Raw genomic sequence first — 19,261 nt, 5'->3', positions numbered from 1 at the left:
AACTCAGACCATAAACAGCTCGATAAAGAGGAGTCTCATTCTATCTCTAAATGCAATGTGTTTTTGTATATTTTTGGGGAGGGTGGGGAGTTAGTGTATTGATACCTGCACTATTGCCACTGAGATTTCTCTTCACGAGCTCCGCTTTGCACCCTCCCGCGGTCCTCTCGTCACTTTTATAATCGTTAAAATCTTCGGCACCGCTCCGCGTCAGCTTCCCCCGCAGCCTCGGCTCCGCGCCGCCTTGCTCCGCTTTCATTCTTGTGGTTTGATTCGCCGTCTCCACCGGCGCCTCCCGCCTGTAAACCCCCGGCTCAACACGGCTTGGTCAGACAGCAGGGCTCGGATTCCGGTCCCTCTCCGTTCATTTTCGCTGTCATGTAAGCGGGTAACGTGTTCATTTTAGTACCGGGGAACGCCGGCACGCACGCCGTCCAATCCGGTACGGGCCGGGAGAGAGCGCCCCCTGGCGTTTACACCTTGCACCGCAGCAGCCTCGATATTAGCTCAGCATTTTGATAATTCGCTAATCTGGGTAATTAATTCACCGTCGAGTAAACTGTACACAAAGCACGTTCACTTACTGTATAAAGAGAAATTCACTAATTCACTGGTTTCAATACAAAATGTTTTTTTTTTAAATGTGCGAGTCAGATAGCGAAATATAAACCTTACAACTAAACACGTTTCATGAATTCGTCTTATTAAAAAAAAAAAAAACGAAAGCTTGATGTTTCTTGCTCCAAAATCACATTTTAATATAATAATAATAATAATAATAATAATAATAATAATAATAATAATAATAATAATATAGGGTTACCATATGGCTCCAGATTAACCGGACGCTTTGAGACAGACCGGGATTTCAAAATTGAAAGTAATTCACGTATAAATGAGCTCCACCTTTGCTGAGATTATTCCTGCTGTGGTGGAATTGCTTGGGCGCAGCAAACAATTCACACTGATCAGCTGCTTCTGATCAGATCTTAATGAACGAATAGCTAATTTATCGATAGAGCAACGAGATGACGATGCGATTGTATTTGCAGAATAATATGGGCGATTGAATTTTAACAAACAGAAAAAAATAGCGTCTGGCTGCAGTTCATTCTTAGTTTAATACAATTATTTGACGCGCATGCGGGTATTTAAGCACCATTATTAATTGTAGCTAAGGATGGTTCATTTAACCTTCATTTATTTCAATTTAGGGGCAAGTTTGAAATCCCGTTGTGTCTCACAGTGTGCGGTTAATCTGGAGCCACATGGTAACCCTAAATTATTACACGGTCATGTTTACATAGTGTATATCAGGGGTGCCCAATCCTGGTCCTGGAGGGCCGATGCCCTCCTGGTTTTTGTTCAAACTGTAGACTAAATTGATTAATTGGACTAATTAAGCTTCTAATAAGGGCTTGATTGGTCCAATTAAGTAATTTAGGGCACAGTTGCAACAAAAGCCAAGAGGGACATCGGCCCTCCAGGACCAGGATTGGGCCCCCCTGCTGTATATTATAACTCTAGGACAGCACTTCTGTGTTTGTAATGTGGATAATACCGGCCCGAATAGAAATTATTATTATTATTATTATTGTAAATATTAGATTAATATACCTATTTGAATTGTGATACATTTTTTATTTAAACAAATTCCTATATAATAATGCATTTTCACTGCGCATGCGCAAAAAAAAAAAAAAAAAAAAATCTGAAAGCTGGTGAACATGGCGGCTGTTTACAAGTGGGCCGCGGCCGACCTGTTTCCAGACAAAAACGAGGAGCCCCGTCCTGAAAACGGACCGGCGGAGCTCGTTAACGGGCTGGGAAACGAGCCGCCGCTCCTTTATACCGAGAGAGAGATCAAAGTGGAGCCACCGGAGGCTGAAGTGGAGCCGGAGAGCCGCGGAGCACGACCGCTGATCATGAGCGCTGAAGCGCGGACCGCCGTCAAAGCGGAGCCGGCGGAGGAGGAGGAGGACGAGGCGGAGGAGGAGGGGAGCTGTTACCGGATAAAGCTGTGTGAAGCCGGGGAGACCTCGGGCGAGTGGACCCGGACCCGAGACCAGCTCAGACAGGAGGGCCCAGAAAGCGAGGACCGAGATAACAACGGTACGTTATTGAAAAAACAATTCCCTTTTTAAAATTATAAATACACCAGTTTCTGTTTTCATAATAATTTCTTTTGTCAGGAGGCCGGTTCAGTGACTTGGGGTATAACAGCGTTTCTTTGAACGCACACTAAGTGATTCAGCAAATTACACATTCACACACCTGTCTTAATTTGATAAAATAAATAAAAATCTATAAATTTATAAACGCCATTTCCATTTCACCCTGTGCCCCCCCCAGGCAAGACTACTGCCGAAAAAGCACTGACATGAATTTTATTTCGAACCGCAGTTTTGTTAATATAACTTTTTGAATGGTGTGACTGAATATATATATATATATATATATATATATATATATATATATATATATATATATATATATATATATATATAAACGCTATTATTTTCTGACTCTCCAGAAGAAACAGTAACCAACCCTTTGCCATTCTGGTGATCTATATTAGTACTTCTCGCGAGAGTATAGGTTTGGCTCAGTCTGAGTATTTGCATATTGCTTCCTGAATGTTTTGATGTGCTGGAGGAGAGGAGGGCGGGAATGCAGGAATAGATCAAATAAAATTTAAAAAAACAACCTATAACTGTGTTTATAACCGTACCAGTGGTGCAGCAGAGCGCCCTGCGTTGTTTGCAGATGTTCTGGTTCTGAATGGAACCGTTTCTTTAAGTTCTTTTAATGGCTGAGATCCACTTTAAGAAACATGAGTATTTAAGGTTTGCCGGGTAGGGTTTCATTGGCTGCATTTGAATGTGCACTTTCCTTCAGCTCTGAAAACTCAGTGAACCAAAATCCCAGCGTGTAACGCATGAGTTTAGCCACACAAGTGATTTTAAACACACATCCTTTTTCTATTATTTTAACTGGGATAGATTAAACCTGGCCAGGCTAAGTCTGTCCGGATTAATGAATAGAAAACGATGTATTTGTTTAATGTCATTTAAGTGTCCGTTTCCAGAAAGGGTTCATCGGGACGCCCTGCCTTGTTGCCCAGTAGCAGGGAGCTGTGTTTTAAGCAGACTCCGCCCCTCTGGTTTGTAACGTCCACCCCTCCCATTCTGATCCCTGACCAGGCAGCGCTCCCCTAGCACATGAGCGCGGCTCCTGTCAGGGGCTTGGGGGGGTTCCTGCGTTTCCCTCGCTGTTACTACCGTGACATCACCTCATCTCATGCATCTCTAATGATTTCCCGTGCCAGCGCTCTCCGCGTGTGTCATTGTGCATGTGAATACACGCGTGTGTGATTGTCTGCGGAATGGGGAGCACCCCACACATTAACATACATGCACAATTTAAAGAACATCTGTTATCGTTGTTATCATCACCATTGTTATTATTGTTTCAAACTCTAAAGTCACAGACAGTTCATTTTAATGCTGGCACGTGGGTAACGATGGTGGGGCTACTCAACATGCCAGCTAGCCCCCAAGTGATGGCTCATAATTTTTACATTTTAGGGTCATCTGGTTGTGTTTTGCATGAAGCTAAGCATGCATAGTTGCAAGTTGTGCAGTTTGCATAAACTAGCAGAGATTGGTAAAACTGAACACGTTTTGGTTCCCTGTTTCTATTATTATTATTATTATTATTATTATTATTATTATTATTATTTTAATAAGTCTTTAGTGCACTATAAAACATGTTGTTTTTTGAGTAGTGTCGCTGTTCCCTCACCACTCTCTTTTCAAGTATAACTGCCTGAGAAGAATCTCCATCCATGCTTTGAAGTAACGCTAATCTTTTGTGAGTGCAGATCTCCATTACATAAGCGCCCGTCTGCCCTACTGTAGCCTGCAGAATCACTGGCTAATTTGTGGTAACTTGTCTGGCATCGATCGTATTGCATATTGTCATTGAGATGAATTTTAAAAACCGCATCTATAAAGTGAAGACCAATAGCACTGTGCTTGGGTTCAGTAGTAACTGATTCGCACACGTGGAAGGGGCAGCGTTTGCAGGGTCTCTTGATCCAGATCGGCAGATTGCGTCGCTTGCTCTCTCTCGCTGGTTTTTCCATCGTCGCTCTTGCAGCTGCAGTCTTGTGTTTCAGCACTGCTGCTGATGCGCCTGAGTGAAGTCGTGTGGTCTTGCTGAACACTAGAAAGAGGAGAGCGGAGAGTTGCGAGGAGGAGGAGAGAAAAAAAAGCACCGGAAGTTAAACTCCGTTCCCAGTACCTAACTCTGTACTAATGTCCGCGGTTCCGCTTTCCCGGAAAAATCAGTAGCCCAAAATACAGATTCGTATTTTCTGCTTTTCTCTTTCTGACTTGTGTGTTTGGAAAGTGTTTTGAGCAGGGCTGGCTGCAGCACAGCAGCTTTGTCTGTCGGGGTCCAGTGTTGTTCCTTCCTGCTGCTGTAACTCTGTTCTCTATTCAGGCTCAAAGGAGGCTGTGTGGTCCAGTGGTTCAAGAAAAGGGCTTGTAACCAGGAGGTCCCCGGTTCAAATCCCACCTCAGCCACTGACTCATTGTGTGACCCTGAGCAAGTCACTTCACCTCCTTGTGCTCCGTCTTTCGGGTGAAACGTAGTTGTAAGTGACTCTGCAGCTGATGCATAGTTCACACACCCTAGTCTCTGTAAGTCACCTTGGATAAAGGCGTCTGCCAAATAAACACATAATAATAATAATTCTGGAGTTGCCCGAAAACCCGGCCGCTTGCCTGTAGGAGGACTTGGTCTGCCAGGGTGCATTTTTTTTATTTTATTTTATTTTTTATTTAGTAATCTCCTAATTGTTTTATTATTTTCTCCCAATTTGGCATTTCCAATTAATTTTTAGGCTCAGCTCACCGCTGCCACCCCCGCGCTGACTCGGGAGCGGCGAAGACGAACACACGCTGTCCTCCGAAGCGTGTGCCGTCAGCCGACCGCTTTTTTGACGCTGCAGCCTCGACCCTCTCAAAGAAACGCCCCCTCCTGGTTGCAGACAGCGCAACCGATTTTGATTGAATCGTCTTAAGTTGTCGTGCATGTTTATCAGTGTGTTCAGACTTTTATCTCACGAATGCTCGAGTGTGAGTGCCCGTGGTCTCGTACAGTGTGACGGCAAAGCCACCTTTTAAAGGCAGACAGTCCACACTCGCCGGGCAGGATAAGAGGCATGTGGCGCTGGGATAGCGGTGAGCCGCCCCCATCGTTAACCATTCATCACAGGTCAACGCAACTGGACTTGCCCTCACATCAGTTCTCCCCCTTTTGTTTGTAGGGGATGGGCCCTTCATCTGCAAGGACTGTGGAGAGGCCTTTTCTCAGAGGGACGCCTGCGAGACGCATCTGAGGGTACACACCCTGAAGGATGAAGAGGGACCCCCAGATAACGCTGCTAGTGGCTTGGACTCCAAAAACGAGGCACCCTTGAGTGATCAGAACGGCCCCGGGGGGGAGAAGCTTCACGGCTGCCCCGCGGCAGGCCGCGAGAAGACGAAGGTGTCCTTCGAGTGTCCAGACTGCGGAGAGGTTTTCGCCCACCCGCTCAAGTTCCGGGCACACAAGCGGCGCCACAGCTACGCGAAACGAGCCGTAACTCTCCACGCCAACAAGCAGACGGAGTCCGGGGAGAAGCCCTTCAAGTGCCTGGACTGCGGGAAGAGCTACTGCTACCAGATGTCTCTCGAGACCCACCAGCGTTCCCACGGCGACAGCAAGGACGCCTTCTTCCAGGAGCTGGAAAAGCTGGAGCAGAGCAACTCCCTGGAGTGTCCAGAATGCGGGAAGCACTTCTCCCGCGTCGCCGCTCTCCAGGCGCACCAGCAAGGCCACGCGGACGCCCGCGCTGCCCTCGCCAAGCCTCGCGAATGCGGGAAAGGGTTCATGCTGCCTGGGTCGCTGACCACTCACAAGAAATCGTGCCCTGGTGCAGACCGCTCGAAATCTGGACCCACCGGGGAGACTGTCCAAGCGAAGGAAGAGGAAAAGGAAAAGAAGTCCTGGGAATGCCAGGATTGCAGGGAGATATTCACCAGCACTTTGGCGTTCCGCGACCACCGTCGCCGGCACTCCGTCATGAAAAGCTCCGACTCGCGGCACGCCAACTTGCAGACGGGCTCCGGGGAGAAGCGCTACTTCTGTCCCGAATGTGGGAAGAGCTACTGCAACCTCTCCTGGTTCCAGAACCATCGGCGATCCCACGGCGACTCCTTCCGGGAGCTGGACCGGCTGGACGATGAGAGCAGGTCCTCCTCAGAGTGCGGCGAGCGCTTCTCTCGAGCCGCCGCCAGCCAACGAGGCTCGTCCCGGGCACCCGGTCAGCGGCGACGGAAGACCCACCCTGACCCGAAGCCACGCTGCGATGACGCCCCAGCGGCGTCCTCAAAGCAACCACGCCAACGCGAGGCTCTGTTGGAGAGCCCCAGATGCCGGAAGCACTGCCCTGGAACAGCAGAGCTGACCGCCCACCTGCCCTGCCAGGGTGACCCGGAACACCCCCACGAGTGCCAGAGCTGCAGCAAGACTTTTGCCAGCGGCAGGATTCTGAAGAATCACCAGCAGCTCCACTCGAAGAAGCAGCAGCAGCGATCCCGCTGTCCTGGCATGCCGCACAAGTGCACCGTCTGCAGTGAGGGCTTCCTGACGCTCTGCGGTCTCCGCAACCACGCCAGGACGCACGCCGGTGACCCCAGAGGCAGCCCCTTCCGGTGCAACGGGTGCCCCAAGACTTTCATGACCCGGTCAGGCTTCCTGCGGCACTGGAAGCGCCACTGTGGGAACCCCGTGAGCCAGGCAGTGGGGGAAGAGCCTGCGCTCTTCGAGATCGCTGGAGAAGCCGCGGAGGGGGCGATCCAAAAAAATGGAGAGAAGGAGCAGCTTGGGAATGACAAGCAGACTGCCAGCCAGCCTGGGGAAAGAGGTGACTGCTCCTCCCAGTCGCTCGGTAGAGATGAACGGACCCAAACGTCCCAAGTGTCGAAACCCGAGTCGCACAAGCTGGACGGGGACAAGTCCCTGGAGTGTCTTGAGAGCGTGGAGCATATCTCCCGGAGCCCGGCACTCCGTGACCACACGCAGCGCCGCATCACAGCCCAAGCCACCCTTGAGAAGCCCTACATGTGCGAATGTGGGATAGGGTACTGCTCAATCTGGGCTCTGACTCGGCACAAGAAATCACATGCTGGCACAGGGCAGCCCTTCAGCAGTCGGGTTCTAGCGAAAAGGGAGAGTCAGTGCTGCAGGTGCCATGACTGTGGGAAGAGTTTCTCCTACCTGGGCTCGCTGCACGGCCACCGACGCTTCTACGGGGGGCGCTGCGCCCCCTCTATCCGTGCCAAGTCCTTCAAGTGCCGCGATTGTGGGGAGTGCTTCTCCGACGCCAGCAAGTTCCGCGTTCACCGTCGTCGCCACGGCTCCGCCAAATGCTCCCAAACCATGAAGGCAAACAAGACGTCGTTGGAGAAGCCGTACCGGTGTCCCGATTGTGGGAAAAGCTACTGCTTCCTCGCCTCCCTTGAGACTCACCAACGAACCCACGCGGACACCAAACCAGCCTTCCCCTCCTCCTCCTGGGGCCAGTCTGGTGAGCAGGAGTCCAAGTTAGAGTGCCCCGTATGTGGCAAAGGTTTCTCCCGCGCCGCCGCGTTGCGGACCCATCAGCAGTGCCACCTAGAGGACCAGGTAACCCTCAACAAGCCCTACCTGTGCCAGTGCGGGAAGGGCTACAGCTCTTCCTGGGCCCTCAGTCAGCACAGGAAGACCGCACACCCGGAATTGAAGCTGCCCCAGAGCTGCGGTAAACGCAGGAGCGGTTTCTCGAGCGGCGCGGAGCTCGGGGAGCAAAGCCACGAGTGCCAGAGGTGTGGGAAGTGCTTCTTCTCCCTCCCGAAGCTGAGAGCTCACGAGCGGCTCCGCTCCAAGAATCGCCACCTCTGCCCCCGGCGCTCTTGCGGGTACGAGGAGGAAGGGCAGCTGAAGAGGCACGCCATCGCTAGACGCAAGCAGGGGGGGCGGCCCGTGCACCACAAGTGCGGCATCTGCAACGTGGGCTTCCTGTCTCTCTCCGATCTCCGGGACCACGTGAAGAACCACGCCGCCAGAAGTCCCTTCACGTGCACGGGCTGCCCCAAGACGTTCGTGTCCCGGTCGGGGTTCCTGCGGCACTGGAAACGCCACTGCGGGAAAGCAGAGACCCAGGCAGAGGGGGGAGCGTCGCGGGAGACTGTGAAAGAGGAAGCGCAGGCGAGCGAGGTGCTGAAACGAGAAGAACCCAAGCCGAGCAGCGAAGAGGAGGCGAGCGAGGAACCGTCTGGGGGCGAGAAGGAAAGAGAAGAGAGTGAGGAGGAGGAGGGGGGTGGTGGTGAAGAATCACAGGGGAAATGGAAGGAGGGGAAAGTGGAAGAGGTGCTATTTAACTGCAACGTGTGTGGACAGGCGTTCGCAGAGGAGTTTGAGCTCTACCTGCACTTCATGCAGCACGCCACGGGCTGCCTGTAACGCGCCCCCTCGCCCGCCCACCCACCGCAAATAGACTTGCAGTTTTAGGACCTCAGAAAGTACTCTGCGGAGCAGAGACTGCACAGCTTCGTGGGGGGGAAGGGGAGGCTGTCTATTGGAGGAAAGTCATTTATTATTTATTATTTATTATTTATTATTTATTATTTATTATCATTTATAATACTCGCAAAGGAAAAATGAACAAATAACCGTACTGAAAGGAACTTTAAAGCTGACGACTGATATCATGTGATCGATTGTTTTTTTGTTTTTGATCCTCCCAGGGGCTTGCTTTGGACTTCAGTACAGCGTTCAAGGAATAATGTTGGATACGTCCATGTTGTGGACAGTTGTGTCTGTGCCTGTGCCTGTGTCTGTGTCTGTGTCTGTGTCTGTGTGTGCATGTATATGTGTATATAATATATATGCCTGCCTGCTTCGGCGAGTGGGTACAACTTGAATCTCTTGGAGAGAGGCCGTGGTTCATTCGGCATTGTGAAAAAGACTCTTATGTTCTATTGACTGTTAAACTCCCAAGGTAGCAACACTGAGAGAGGTGGACTGCTGGCCAATGGGTAACAACATGATGATCCTGCATGTGAGGAGTTTTCAATGGTTGAATACACTGGGTGGGGTTGCATCGACACACGGGTCACATGCATGATACGAAGAAGCATTTAAAAATATATATATCAAATCTATGTCCAGACCCACCAGTCTGTTTTGTTTTGTCTTGTCATCCCGTAACTTAAACTCTGAAAAGTACTAAATGTAGAAAAAGAAAATAAATAAATCGCTGACAAACGATTCGACTAGACCAGTGTCTTCTTGGGTGTCTTCAGTTTTGTAATTCATTGTGATTCCCATATCTATGTGACTGGGTGCTGGGAGCTCACCACGTCCTCCCAACTGATAAAGCGTGAAGGATGTTTCGGGGGTCCCATGAGGAGGAGCGTGTGTGTGTGTGTGTGTTGTCATACTCTCTGTTGTGTTGTGTTCCTGTCGTGTGTCATTGCATGTGTTGCTGCATGGCTTACTTGGCGTTGTGACTGTGAACGGTCAGTCAGACGGATAATGTCTTTGTCTTTTCCTGTCGATCTGTATTCTGTTTTGATATGTTTCTCCCGGCGTGCGTGCGGGATGGGGGTGGAGGGGCCGGTGTTTGTGAATGCCAAATGCCAGCGACAAGAACTGCGGATGTAGATGTATTTGTTTTTGGCGCCCAACCAATCAAATAAACGGATAAATGAAAGGTGCGTGGTTTCTGTTTTAATTGAATTACTTTGGAATTGCTTCAAGTCATTTTTCCCTTTTTGTTTGTTTGTAGGGCATGGGTTATTCTTCTGCATGGACTGTGGAGAGGTCTTTATGCAGAGGGCCGTCTACCAAGCCCACCGGCGGACCCACGCTCGTGAGCGCCGGAGGGACCGCGTGGCCCGCTACGAAGGCATGCTGGTGCCCGACGCGGGCGGGAAAACCTTCTCCTGCGCAATCTGCGGGAAACGCTTCTACAATTCCAGAGGCTTCCACGGCCACCAGCGGACCCACCTCCTCAAACAGCCCAAAACAGGCCAGGAAGACAGCGGGGAGGCTGGGGCGGACAAGCCTCACAAGTGCACCGTGTGCGGGAAAGGCTACATCTCGCTCGGCTGCCTGCTCAGCCACCAGCGTTCCCACGAGAAACCTCCCAAATCCATCTTCAACGGGCTGGCCCAGCTGAAGAAGAAATCCTTCGAGTGCCCGGACTGCGGGCGGTGTTACTCGCGGGTGTCGGCCCTGGACGCCCACCGTCGTTGTCACGCCAACGTGAAGCTCTTCAAAGCCCTGGACCCGATCAAGCAGGCGAGGGCCTGTGGGAAAGCGCACGAGTGCCCCGAGTGCGGGAAGGCCTGCCACTCCGTGGCGGGGCTCAGCTGTCACCGGAAGGTCCACAGCGTGAATCCGGTGAAGAGAGAGGACATGCGAGAGGAGAGCAGGAGGTCCCTGGAGTGCCTGGAGTGCGGCCGCTCCTTCGCCTCCGCGGTGGCCGTACGGGCCCACCGGCGGGTTCACGCTTTGCGTTCTAAGTCCGACGGCGCGGTTACCCCGGCCGGTGCAGAGAAGCCCTGCGCGTGCCCAGTGTGCCAGAAGCGGTTCTGCACGCCGGCTTTCCTGGACTACCACCGCCGGCTGGCTCACGCAGACTCCAAGCCGCCCAAGTCCTTGCTCCACCAGCTGGACACACTGCAGAAGAAGTCGTTCAAGTGTCCCGAGTGCGGGAAGCGCTTCTCCCGCGCCTCCGCTTTCCACTCCCATCTGCGCTGCCACACGGACTACGATTCTCACCAGGACGTCCAGGAGGGCAGCTCTTCTGCTGCTGAGGAGGAGGAGGCCGATAAAAGTGTCTGCTTCTCTCCCAGGTCTTCCCCTCGTACGGCCAGAAGGCTTCCTGCTGCTGAATCCCTCGGAGAAAGCGCCCAGTCCGGAAGGGGCGACTCATTTGAGTGCCTCGACTGTAGCATGTGTTTCGCCCGCCCCAGTGCCTTCCACGCCCATCGCCTCTGGCACTCCCTAGCTGCTGTCGGCGGCGTCACGCCCGCCAAGCTGGAAGTGAAACCCGAAGCTGAATTGGAAATCGAGCTTGAGGAGGAGCCCAACCTGAAACCGAAGAGTCCGGACTGCGGAGAACGCTTTGGCCTCCCCGTCGAGCTGCGAGCTCATCTCCTCTGTCACAGACGAGAACTAAAACCGGACATCAAGTCAGAAATGGAGATCGAACCCGACCCCGAGGTGGAACCAAAGAAGAATTCTTTTGAGTGTCCGGAGTGTGGACAGTGTTTCAGCTGTTCCAAGGCCCTCCTAACCCACCGGCACTGGCACACTCAGGGTTCAATGCAGTCCTTCATCGGGGGCAGCCCGGCGCAGTCTGAGAAGCCCTACCAGTGTGACGAGTGTGGGAAAGGCTACTGCTCAGTCAAGGCCTTCAGCAACCACCTGCGAAAACACGTGGACAGAAAGCCTTTGAAATCCCTCTCTTACCAGCTGACTCGACTGGAGACTAACTCCTTCGAGTGTCCCGAGTGCGGGATGTGTTTCTCCCGGGCGTCCGCGCTGCAATCCCACAAGCAGAACCACCTGGAATCAGGATTTCATTCCCGCACCTCTTCCGAGAAACCCTTCAAGTGCGCAGAGTGCGGCAGAGGCTACTGGTCACCTGGTGCGCTCGCAGTCCATCAGAAATCTCAACACGCCCACGCGAAACCTTCCTTGGATCGCTGCCAGAGGAGGGAGAAGTCTGCCACCGATATAAGCAGCAACACGCCCAACCAGTCTGTTGCAAGCGGGAAAGGGAACGCTAAACATTGGGGTTCGGATCGCCACGGCCGATTGCACCTGGAACCGAAACCTTCAGGGCACTCCGATGTCCGCCAGGGTGCCAGCTCCCAGGAGAAGTCCGACAAGGGCTCGGATTGCAGGAGTTGGAGCGTCAGCGGCTCTGCTCTCCAGTCCCTGTATGGCACAGATTCCTCCAAATCCCTCAAAGAATGTTCTTCCACCCACTTTGACAGTGATGTTAAACCTCCTGATGAGCCCGACATCAAACTGGAAATTGAAGACTTTGCCATCGGGAGTACTCCGTCAAAGCAGGTTGATCCCTTCGACTGCCCAGATTGTGGCCAGCGCTTCACCCGCCCCGGCGCAGTCTGTGCCCATTGCCACGGGCGCACCAGAGACTACAGACACCTCAAACTGCTTGGCAGGGCCACGGATCTGAAAACGGAATTAAAACCGGACGTGAAACCCGATGTTGGACCCGACGCCGAAACGAAGAATATTTCTCTGGCGTGCCCAGACTGCGGCCGGCTTTTCACTCGCCCCAATGCACTTCGAGCCCACCGCTACTGGCACACGCGAGGCTCGAGTCGTCTGGCGTTGTTTACCGGGAGCACCGACGTTAAACCGGACATAAAACTCGAGATCAAAACCGTTCTCATCGCCGACAGCACCTTGCCCAAGAAGCCTTTTCCCTCGGAGTGCCCGGTTTGTGGCAGGAGCTTTCGTAAGCTTGCTGGGCTCCGATCCCACATGCATTGGCATAGACGGCCCTCGAAGCACCACTTAACAACATTATCGCACGAGGGAGGCCTGGCCCCGAGCGAGAAGCCCTACCGGTGTGACGAGTGTGGAAAAGGCTGCGGCTCTATCAAGGCCTTTCACAACCACCAGCGGAAACACAGAAAGCCTTTGAAATCCCTCTCTTACCAGCTGGCTCGTCTGGAGAGGAACTCCTTCGAGTGTCCCGAGTGCGGGATGCGTTTCTCCCGGGCGTCCGCGCTGCAATCCCACAAGCAGAGCCACCTGGACTCGTATTCCAGGAGCTTGAAAGACAAACCTTACAGATGCACCGAGTGCGAGAAAAGCTACTGGTCTATGAGGTCGCTGTACACCCACAAGAAGTGTCACATCAAAGAGGCTTTAAAAGAGGAAGGTGGCGGAGAGACCCAGGCGGAGGAGAAGCCATGTCACAAGTGCCCTGATTGCCAGAGGAATTTCAGTGACCCTGCAGAGCTTGCCACCCACAGACAGGGGCCCTGTGCGGATGAACCCTGGGAAAGAGACGCCCAGGCTGAGCTGGGAGGCGAGGACGGACCCTTGAAGAGCAGTCGGTGTGAGGAGGGTTTCCAAGATTCGAACGCTCTCTGTGGACACCAGCTACACCAACACACGGATGAGAAGACTGTTTTGCAGAAGCAACTGGAGAAGTCTCTTGCATGTCCTGATCGCGAGAGAGTTTGTGCCACTGCTGTGGCTCTTGGCGGCTTGCACCAGCGAAGCCACCAAGTCGGAGAAGGCTCAAACCAGAAGCCCTATCCCTGCCCGGACTGTGAGAAAAGTTACAGCTCAGCCGGTGCGCTACACAACCACAAGAAATCCAGCCACAAGAAACCTGGAAACTCTGTTGACTCCCGGGTGACGGCTCCTAGGTCTCGGGGTCGGCGCCCCCGCCGCTTCACGAACAAGAGCTACCAATGCCAGGACTGTGGGAAACGCTACAGCACCCAGAGTGCGCTCTACAACCACAAGAAATCCCACGTCTCGCCTTCCGTCCCCAGCCTGCAGGGGGCGCCCCTGCAGAACGACGTGCCCTCCGGGAGAGGTGCCGAACCAAGGAAGTGCCAGAAATGCGGGAATTCGTCCACTACAGGCTCCTTGCTGAACGCTCACAGGAAGCAGGCTAGCAGTAGCCCTTACTCCTGCTCGCTGTGCTGCAAAACTGAATTGGAAATCAAGCTTGAGGAGGAGCGCGACCTGAAACCGAAGAGTCCGGACTGCGGAAAACACTTCGGCCGCCCTACTGAGCTGCATACTCCTCTCCTCTGTCACAGACGAGATGGCGTCGCACCCTTCGACCTAAAACCAGTCATCAAGTCAGAAATGGAGATCGAACCCGCCCCCGAGGTGGAACCGAAGAAGAATTCTTTTGAGTGTCCGGAGTGCGGACAGTGTTTCAGCTGTTCCAAGGCCCTCCTAACCCACCGGCACTGGCACACTCAGGGTTCAATGCAGTCCTTCATCGGGGGCAGCCTGGTGCAGTCTGAGAAGCCCTACCAGTGTGACGAGTGTGGGAAAGGCTACTGCTCAATCAAGGCCTTCCGCAACCACCTGCGAAAACACGTGGTCAGAAAGCCTTTGAAGTCCCTCTCTTACCAGCTAGCTGGGCTGGAGAAGAACTCCTTTGAGTGTCCCGAGTGTGGGAAGCGTTTCTCCCGGGCGTCCGCGCTGCAATCCCACAAGCAGAGCCACCCGGACTCGCATTCCAGAAGCTCGAAAGACAAACCTTGCAGATGCACAGAGTGTGAGAAAAGCTACTGGTCTTTGAGGTCGCTGTACACCCACAAGAAGTGTCACATCAAAGAGGCTTTAAAAGAGGAAGGTGGTGGAGAGACCCAGGCGGAGGAGAAGCCATCTCACAAGTGCCCTGATTGCCAGAGGAATTTCAGTGACACGGCCAAGCTCGCCACCCACAGACAGGGGCCCTGTGCGGATGAACCCTGGGAAAGAGACGCCCAGGCTGAGCTGGGAGGCGAGGACGGACCCTTGAAGAGCAGTCGGTGTGGGGAGGGTTTCCAAGACTCGAACGCTGTCTGTGGACACCAGCTACACCAACACACTGACGAGAAGACCGCTTTGCAGAAGCAACCGGAGAAGTTGTCTCTTGCGTGTCCTGATCGCGTGAGAGTTTGTGCCGCCGCTGTGGCTCTTGGCGGCTCGCACCGGCGAAGCCACCAAGTCGGAGAAGGCTCAAACCAGAAGCCCTATCCCTGCCCGGACTGTGAGAAAAGTTACAGCTCAGCCGGTGCGCTACACAACCACAAGAAATCCAGCCACAAGAAACCTGGAAACTCGGTCGACTCCCGGGTGACGGCTCCTAGGTCACGGGGTCGGCGCCCCCGCCGCTTCACGAACAAGAGCTACCAATGCCAGGACTGTGGGAAACGCTACAGCACCCAGAGTGCGCTCTACAACCACAAGAAATCCCACGTCTCGCCTTCCGTCCCCGGCCTGCAGGGGGCGCCCCTGCAGAACGACGTGCCCTTCGGGAGAGGTGCCGAACCAAGGAAGTGCCAGCAATGCGGGAATTCGTTCACTACAGGCTCCTTGCTGAACGCTCACAGGAAGCAGGCTTGGAACAGCCCTTACTCCTGCTCGCTGTGCTGCAAGGGCTTCCCGGAGGAAGGGGAGCTCCTGCGGCACATGCAGCGCGGGCACGAGTGCAGGGTGTGCGGGATGCTGTTTGGGGCGCTGGCCGAGCTCCGCCTCCACCTGGAGACCCACCCGGGCGCCCGGCCCTTCCGGTGCCTGACCTGCGGGCTCGCGTTTTCCCATCTGAAGAACCTGACCAGGCACCAGAAGAATCGCGGTCACCAAGGAGTGATCAGGGAGGGGAAACCGACGGAGGCTCCGAAGCACCACACGTGCTCGCAGTGCGGCAAGACGTTCCGGTTTCTCTCCGAAGTCAAACGGCATCAACCCATCCACACCGGAGAGAAGCAACGGTGCCAGCTGTACCCGAAGGCATACTCGCTGCCCCAAGCACTGAGGCCGCATCAGCAGACCCTTCGTAGAGGAGATGGGACCCAGCAGTCGTCACCGTTGCCGGAGGAGGAGGAGGAGGAGGAGCTGCTGCTGCTGGGCTGCATCGAGTGCGGGCAGAAATTTAGTCAGGAGTTGGAACTGCACCAGCACTACATAGAGCACGCCCGGGGAGACTTCTGAAAGGGTTTGCAGGTGGATAACACTACAGACAGCTCACTAAGAGGGAGAACAGTGACCCCCCCCTCCCCCCCCCACACACACACGCTCCTTATGTCGTAGTCTTAAGTCACAAAAGAACCAGGATGAGGGGGCGGGGTGGGGCAGCAGGGCGAGTCACTAGCCTCTTAACCGGCTCGGATCGCAGGCGCAGTTTGGTTTGGCTTGTCTCGGCTTGAACAGCCTCGCAGTTTAACTTGTTGTAAATCAAATCACGTTGACAAGCAAACACTGCATGATTCGGCAGCATTGCCAGTCTCTGCTTGAGAGAGGGAGGGGTCTGGGACCGAATGGCAGGGAGGGAGGGGTGTTCTAAGTCCCTTGTTGTAGGTCTGGGAGACGAGGCTGTCACAGAGCACACCTCAGGACCACTATATATATAAAAAAAAAAAAATTGTAAAGACATACAGATTTGACCTTGGGACTGGGAAAACTCATTTTCAGATAGATAGATATTTTTTGTTTTTACTGTTTTCTTGTTGGCTGTGCTCGACGGTCTCTGAAACACAACGGAAACACATGCTAAGATTTCCAGCTTCATGACCGTAAATCCTAAAAATAAAATCAGAAACACACTAAAGAAACGCTCAGGGACAGCAGGACAAAGCTGCCTGTCTGAGCCCGGGACGGAAAGACCGCGGAGCCTGACGCAACATTGTGCTTTTTATTTTATTATTTATTTTTGTTGTTGTTGAAATTGCATTTCAAAGCCGTTTTCAACGCGTTTCTCAAAGGGAAGTTGACGAGGTCAAACTGTGTGAAGAGCTGTAATGCTGTCTGGCTCCAATGCTGGCCTGACAGTCGCTCCCCAATTATTACAATTCGCATTCGATGTGCACCCATTTTAAATGGAACTATTTTAAACAGCACTTTTTTGGGGGGGAGACGGGGGTTGTGTTGCTGAATTGGAAATCTCTCTGTCTTGCAAACCTGATCTAGACCGTTCTACACAAGACATCTTAATCTGTGTCATCTAGACTAGGGCTTCCCCACCCCGGTCCTGGGGGGGGACCCCCTGTGTGTCTGCTGGTTTTCATTCCACTGAGCTCTCAATTACTGAACTGAACCCTTCAGCTCTTAAACAGCTGCAGATTTCAAGTTAGCTGTAACATTTTATAAGAGACTTGAAATCTGCAACTGTTTTAGACCTAAAAAAAAAAGGTCGAATTAAGCAAATTATTAGTTCAATCCAGGGTCTAGTTCAGTAATTGAGAGCTCAGCTGGAATGAAAACCCAGAAGACGCAGGGGGTCCCCAGGAGCGGGGTGGGGAGCCACTGATCTCCACCATTCTACCAATTACACAGAAGGAAGGTGAGAAAACGAGTCTACAGTTGTGATGCCAACTTTTGCTTTGTGTTTTTTATTTTTTATTTGGACACTATTCAGTAAAGCACAATCTGCATTTTCTCAGAAGGCTCTTGTCCGTTTCGCTTGTCCACAAGCACGCATTGGGATTTGGTACAGAATATGCAAGTACTTGCAACGTTGCATTGTGATATACATTTGCGCCACCTGGTGGAAATACAGAGCTATAGACGTAAGCACTTGGTATTGCTTTGATCAATAATTATTTAATTTTGTTTGTTTGTTTGCTTGGGGTTTAATTAAGCTGACATTTAATTATTTTAAACAGCGTTTTATAACGTTAAAAAAACAAAACAAAAAACTACTACAAATAATAGTGAGTAATAAGCTGGGACTTTAACTTGTAAATGTAATTGTTAGTTCCGTTGTGGCCGGCTCTCAGCCTTGTAATCGCAGAAATATACATGTGTACATACATGCTGTGTGTAGAGAGACCACTGGATACAGGGAACTATGAAAAGGCTAGTTTTGTATCTGAAAAAATAAATAAATCAATAAACACAGGTGTGCGTGGTGTCCTGTACATTATGTGTAGCGATTTGGTTCTTTTGTTTTTCAGCCTCTGGTTTTATTGTCACGTTTACACTATAAAGCCTGTTCGTTTTTTATTGTGACCGATGGAGTACGTGTTTGATTTCCTGTCTGTTGCATTACAGTTCAATAAACCTCCTTCAGCTGATCGGCCCCTTCTTCTTTAATTCAGTCCTATGCACCCTGTTGTTTAGTTTTTTTGTTACTGTGTGTCCGTTACCTGCAGATAAGTGACCTTCTCTTGCTGCTCAGCTCCTCCTCTGTAACCGAGGTCAGTTACGACCCAGCTGGTAATAATGACCCTTGCTGTGTTTGAGCATGTTTCAAATGGAGCAGCTCCACTGACCCGGCCCGGGGTCATTCTTTGATTCCAGTTCCCTAAGGCCGGTGGATCTCGAACCTGTTTTACCCCCCCACACCCCCCCCAGCTGCATTAGGCACGGCGCCCCCCCACCCCCCCCACTATTAGCACTTCTTAAGAAAAAGGACAAACTAAAAACCTGTGACACTGTAAATATTTTATTTGTCTTCATTTTAGTGTGTATATATATATATATATATATATATATATATATATATATATTGTTATTTTTATGAATAGTTTTCACGGGCGGCCTGCTCTTCGCACGCAGAAGCACATGACTCAACACAAACAGCGCTCTGTGGGCGTTGTGTTAAGTTCTCCACCCCAACCCATTTCTAACCCTGATTTCTCGCTGGCCTCGCTCCTCTGTGTTTTCACTGCATGGCCAGGGACAGGCAGGCAGTGGGAGTTTGAGCAGGGAGGCTCCTGGTACACTAACCCTGCTCTGAATTCCCCGAGTCTTACTCAGCAGGAGTAAGTCTCTCCGGAGGAGTCTGTAGGTTTATTAGTAGGAGTGGTTCATACAGCTGTAATGTATTTCATTTAACATCATCAAACTGCTGGCTCCTGATCATTATTATAAGCAATATACTTCATAGTGGATGTAAAAACACACACACACACATTTATATAGTAATTATTTTTCATATTATTAAAAAAACAACATGGCACATTTAAATTAAGCACATGTATTTTTGTTTGTGTGTGTGTGTGGAGGGGGAGGGGCGGGCAAGCACAATGTGTTTGTCTGTGTTTCTCATTTCAACTGCAGGTGCTGCTCAACTGGGCTCGCGTTCAGTTACTGTTATTTTTGTATAAAAATATTTAACTGATTTCTTGTCTCCGTGCTTCTGTGAACATGAAATGAAAGTCTGATTGGTTTCATAAGAGTTCCTCAACCTTAAAAGTGGGACTGGGTTGGGAGTGGGGTTGGGGTATAGAGAGGGTTGGGAGTGGGCATGCAATGCTGGCTTAAAGCCACAAGGTGGCAGCCTAATCTAGCGGATTGCATTGACCGGCGCTCACGGCAGCGCACAGATCATGTCATGTTCTTCTCAATCTGTCCACAGGCACTTAAAAACAAAGACAGATTGGAACAGAGTGGAGTGAGGCGTGTATTAAAAGATGTGAAACTCACACACAAAGTCTCAATT

At 51.7% G+C, this 19,261-nt stretch overlaps 1 protein-coding gene across 1 annotated transcript; it reads left to right on the top strand.

Annotated features, from left to right (window-relative positions):
* Nucleotides 1-1,684: 1,684 nt before the first annotated feature.
* LOC117971157 (zinc finger protein 208-like) lies at nt 1,685-17,891 on the top strand. Its single transcript, XM_059020021.1, has 2 exons — nt 1,685-2,112; nt 9,881-17,891. The coding sequence occupies exons 1-2, from the start codon at nt 1,728-1,730 to the stop codon at nt 15,808-15,810; spliced, it is 6,315 nt and encodes a 2,104-aa protein (XP_058876004.1). The 5' UTR covers nt 1,685-1,727; the 3' UTR covers nt 15,811-17,891.
* The last annotated feature ends 1,370 nt before the right edge of the window (nt 17,892-19,261 follow it).

This window comes from Acipenser ruthenus, unplaced genomic scaffold, assembly GCF_902713425.1.
Source record: "Acipenser ruthenus unplaced genomic scaffold, fAciRut3.2 maternal haplotype, whole genome shotgun sequence".
Lineage (NCBI taxonomy): Eukaryota > Metazoa > Chordata > Actinopteri > Acipenseriformes > Acipenseridae > Acipenser > Acipenser ruthenus.
This window is presented reverse-complemented; position numbering and strand designations above follow the sequence as displayed.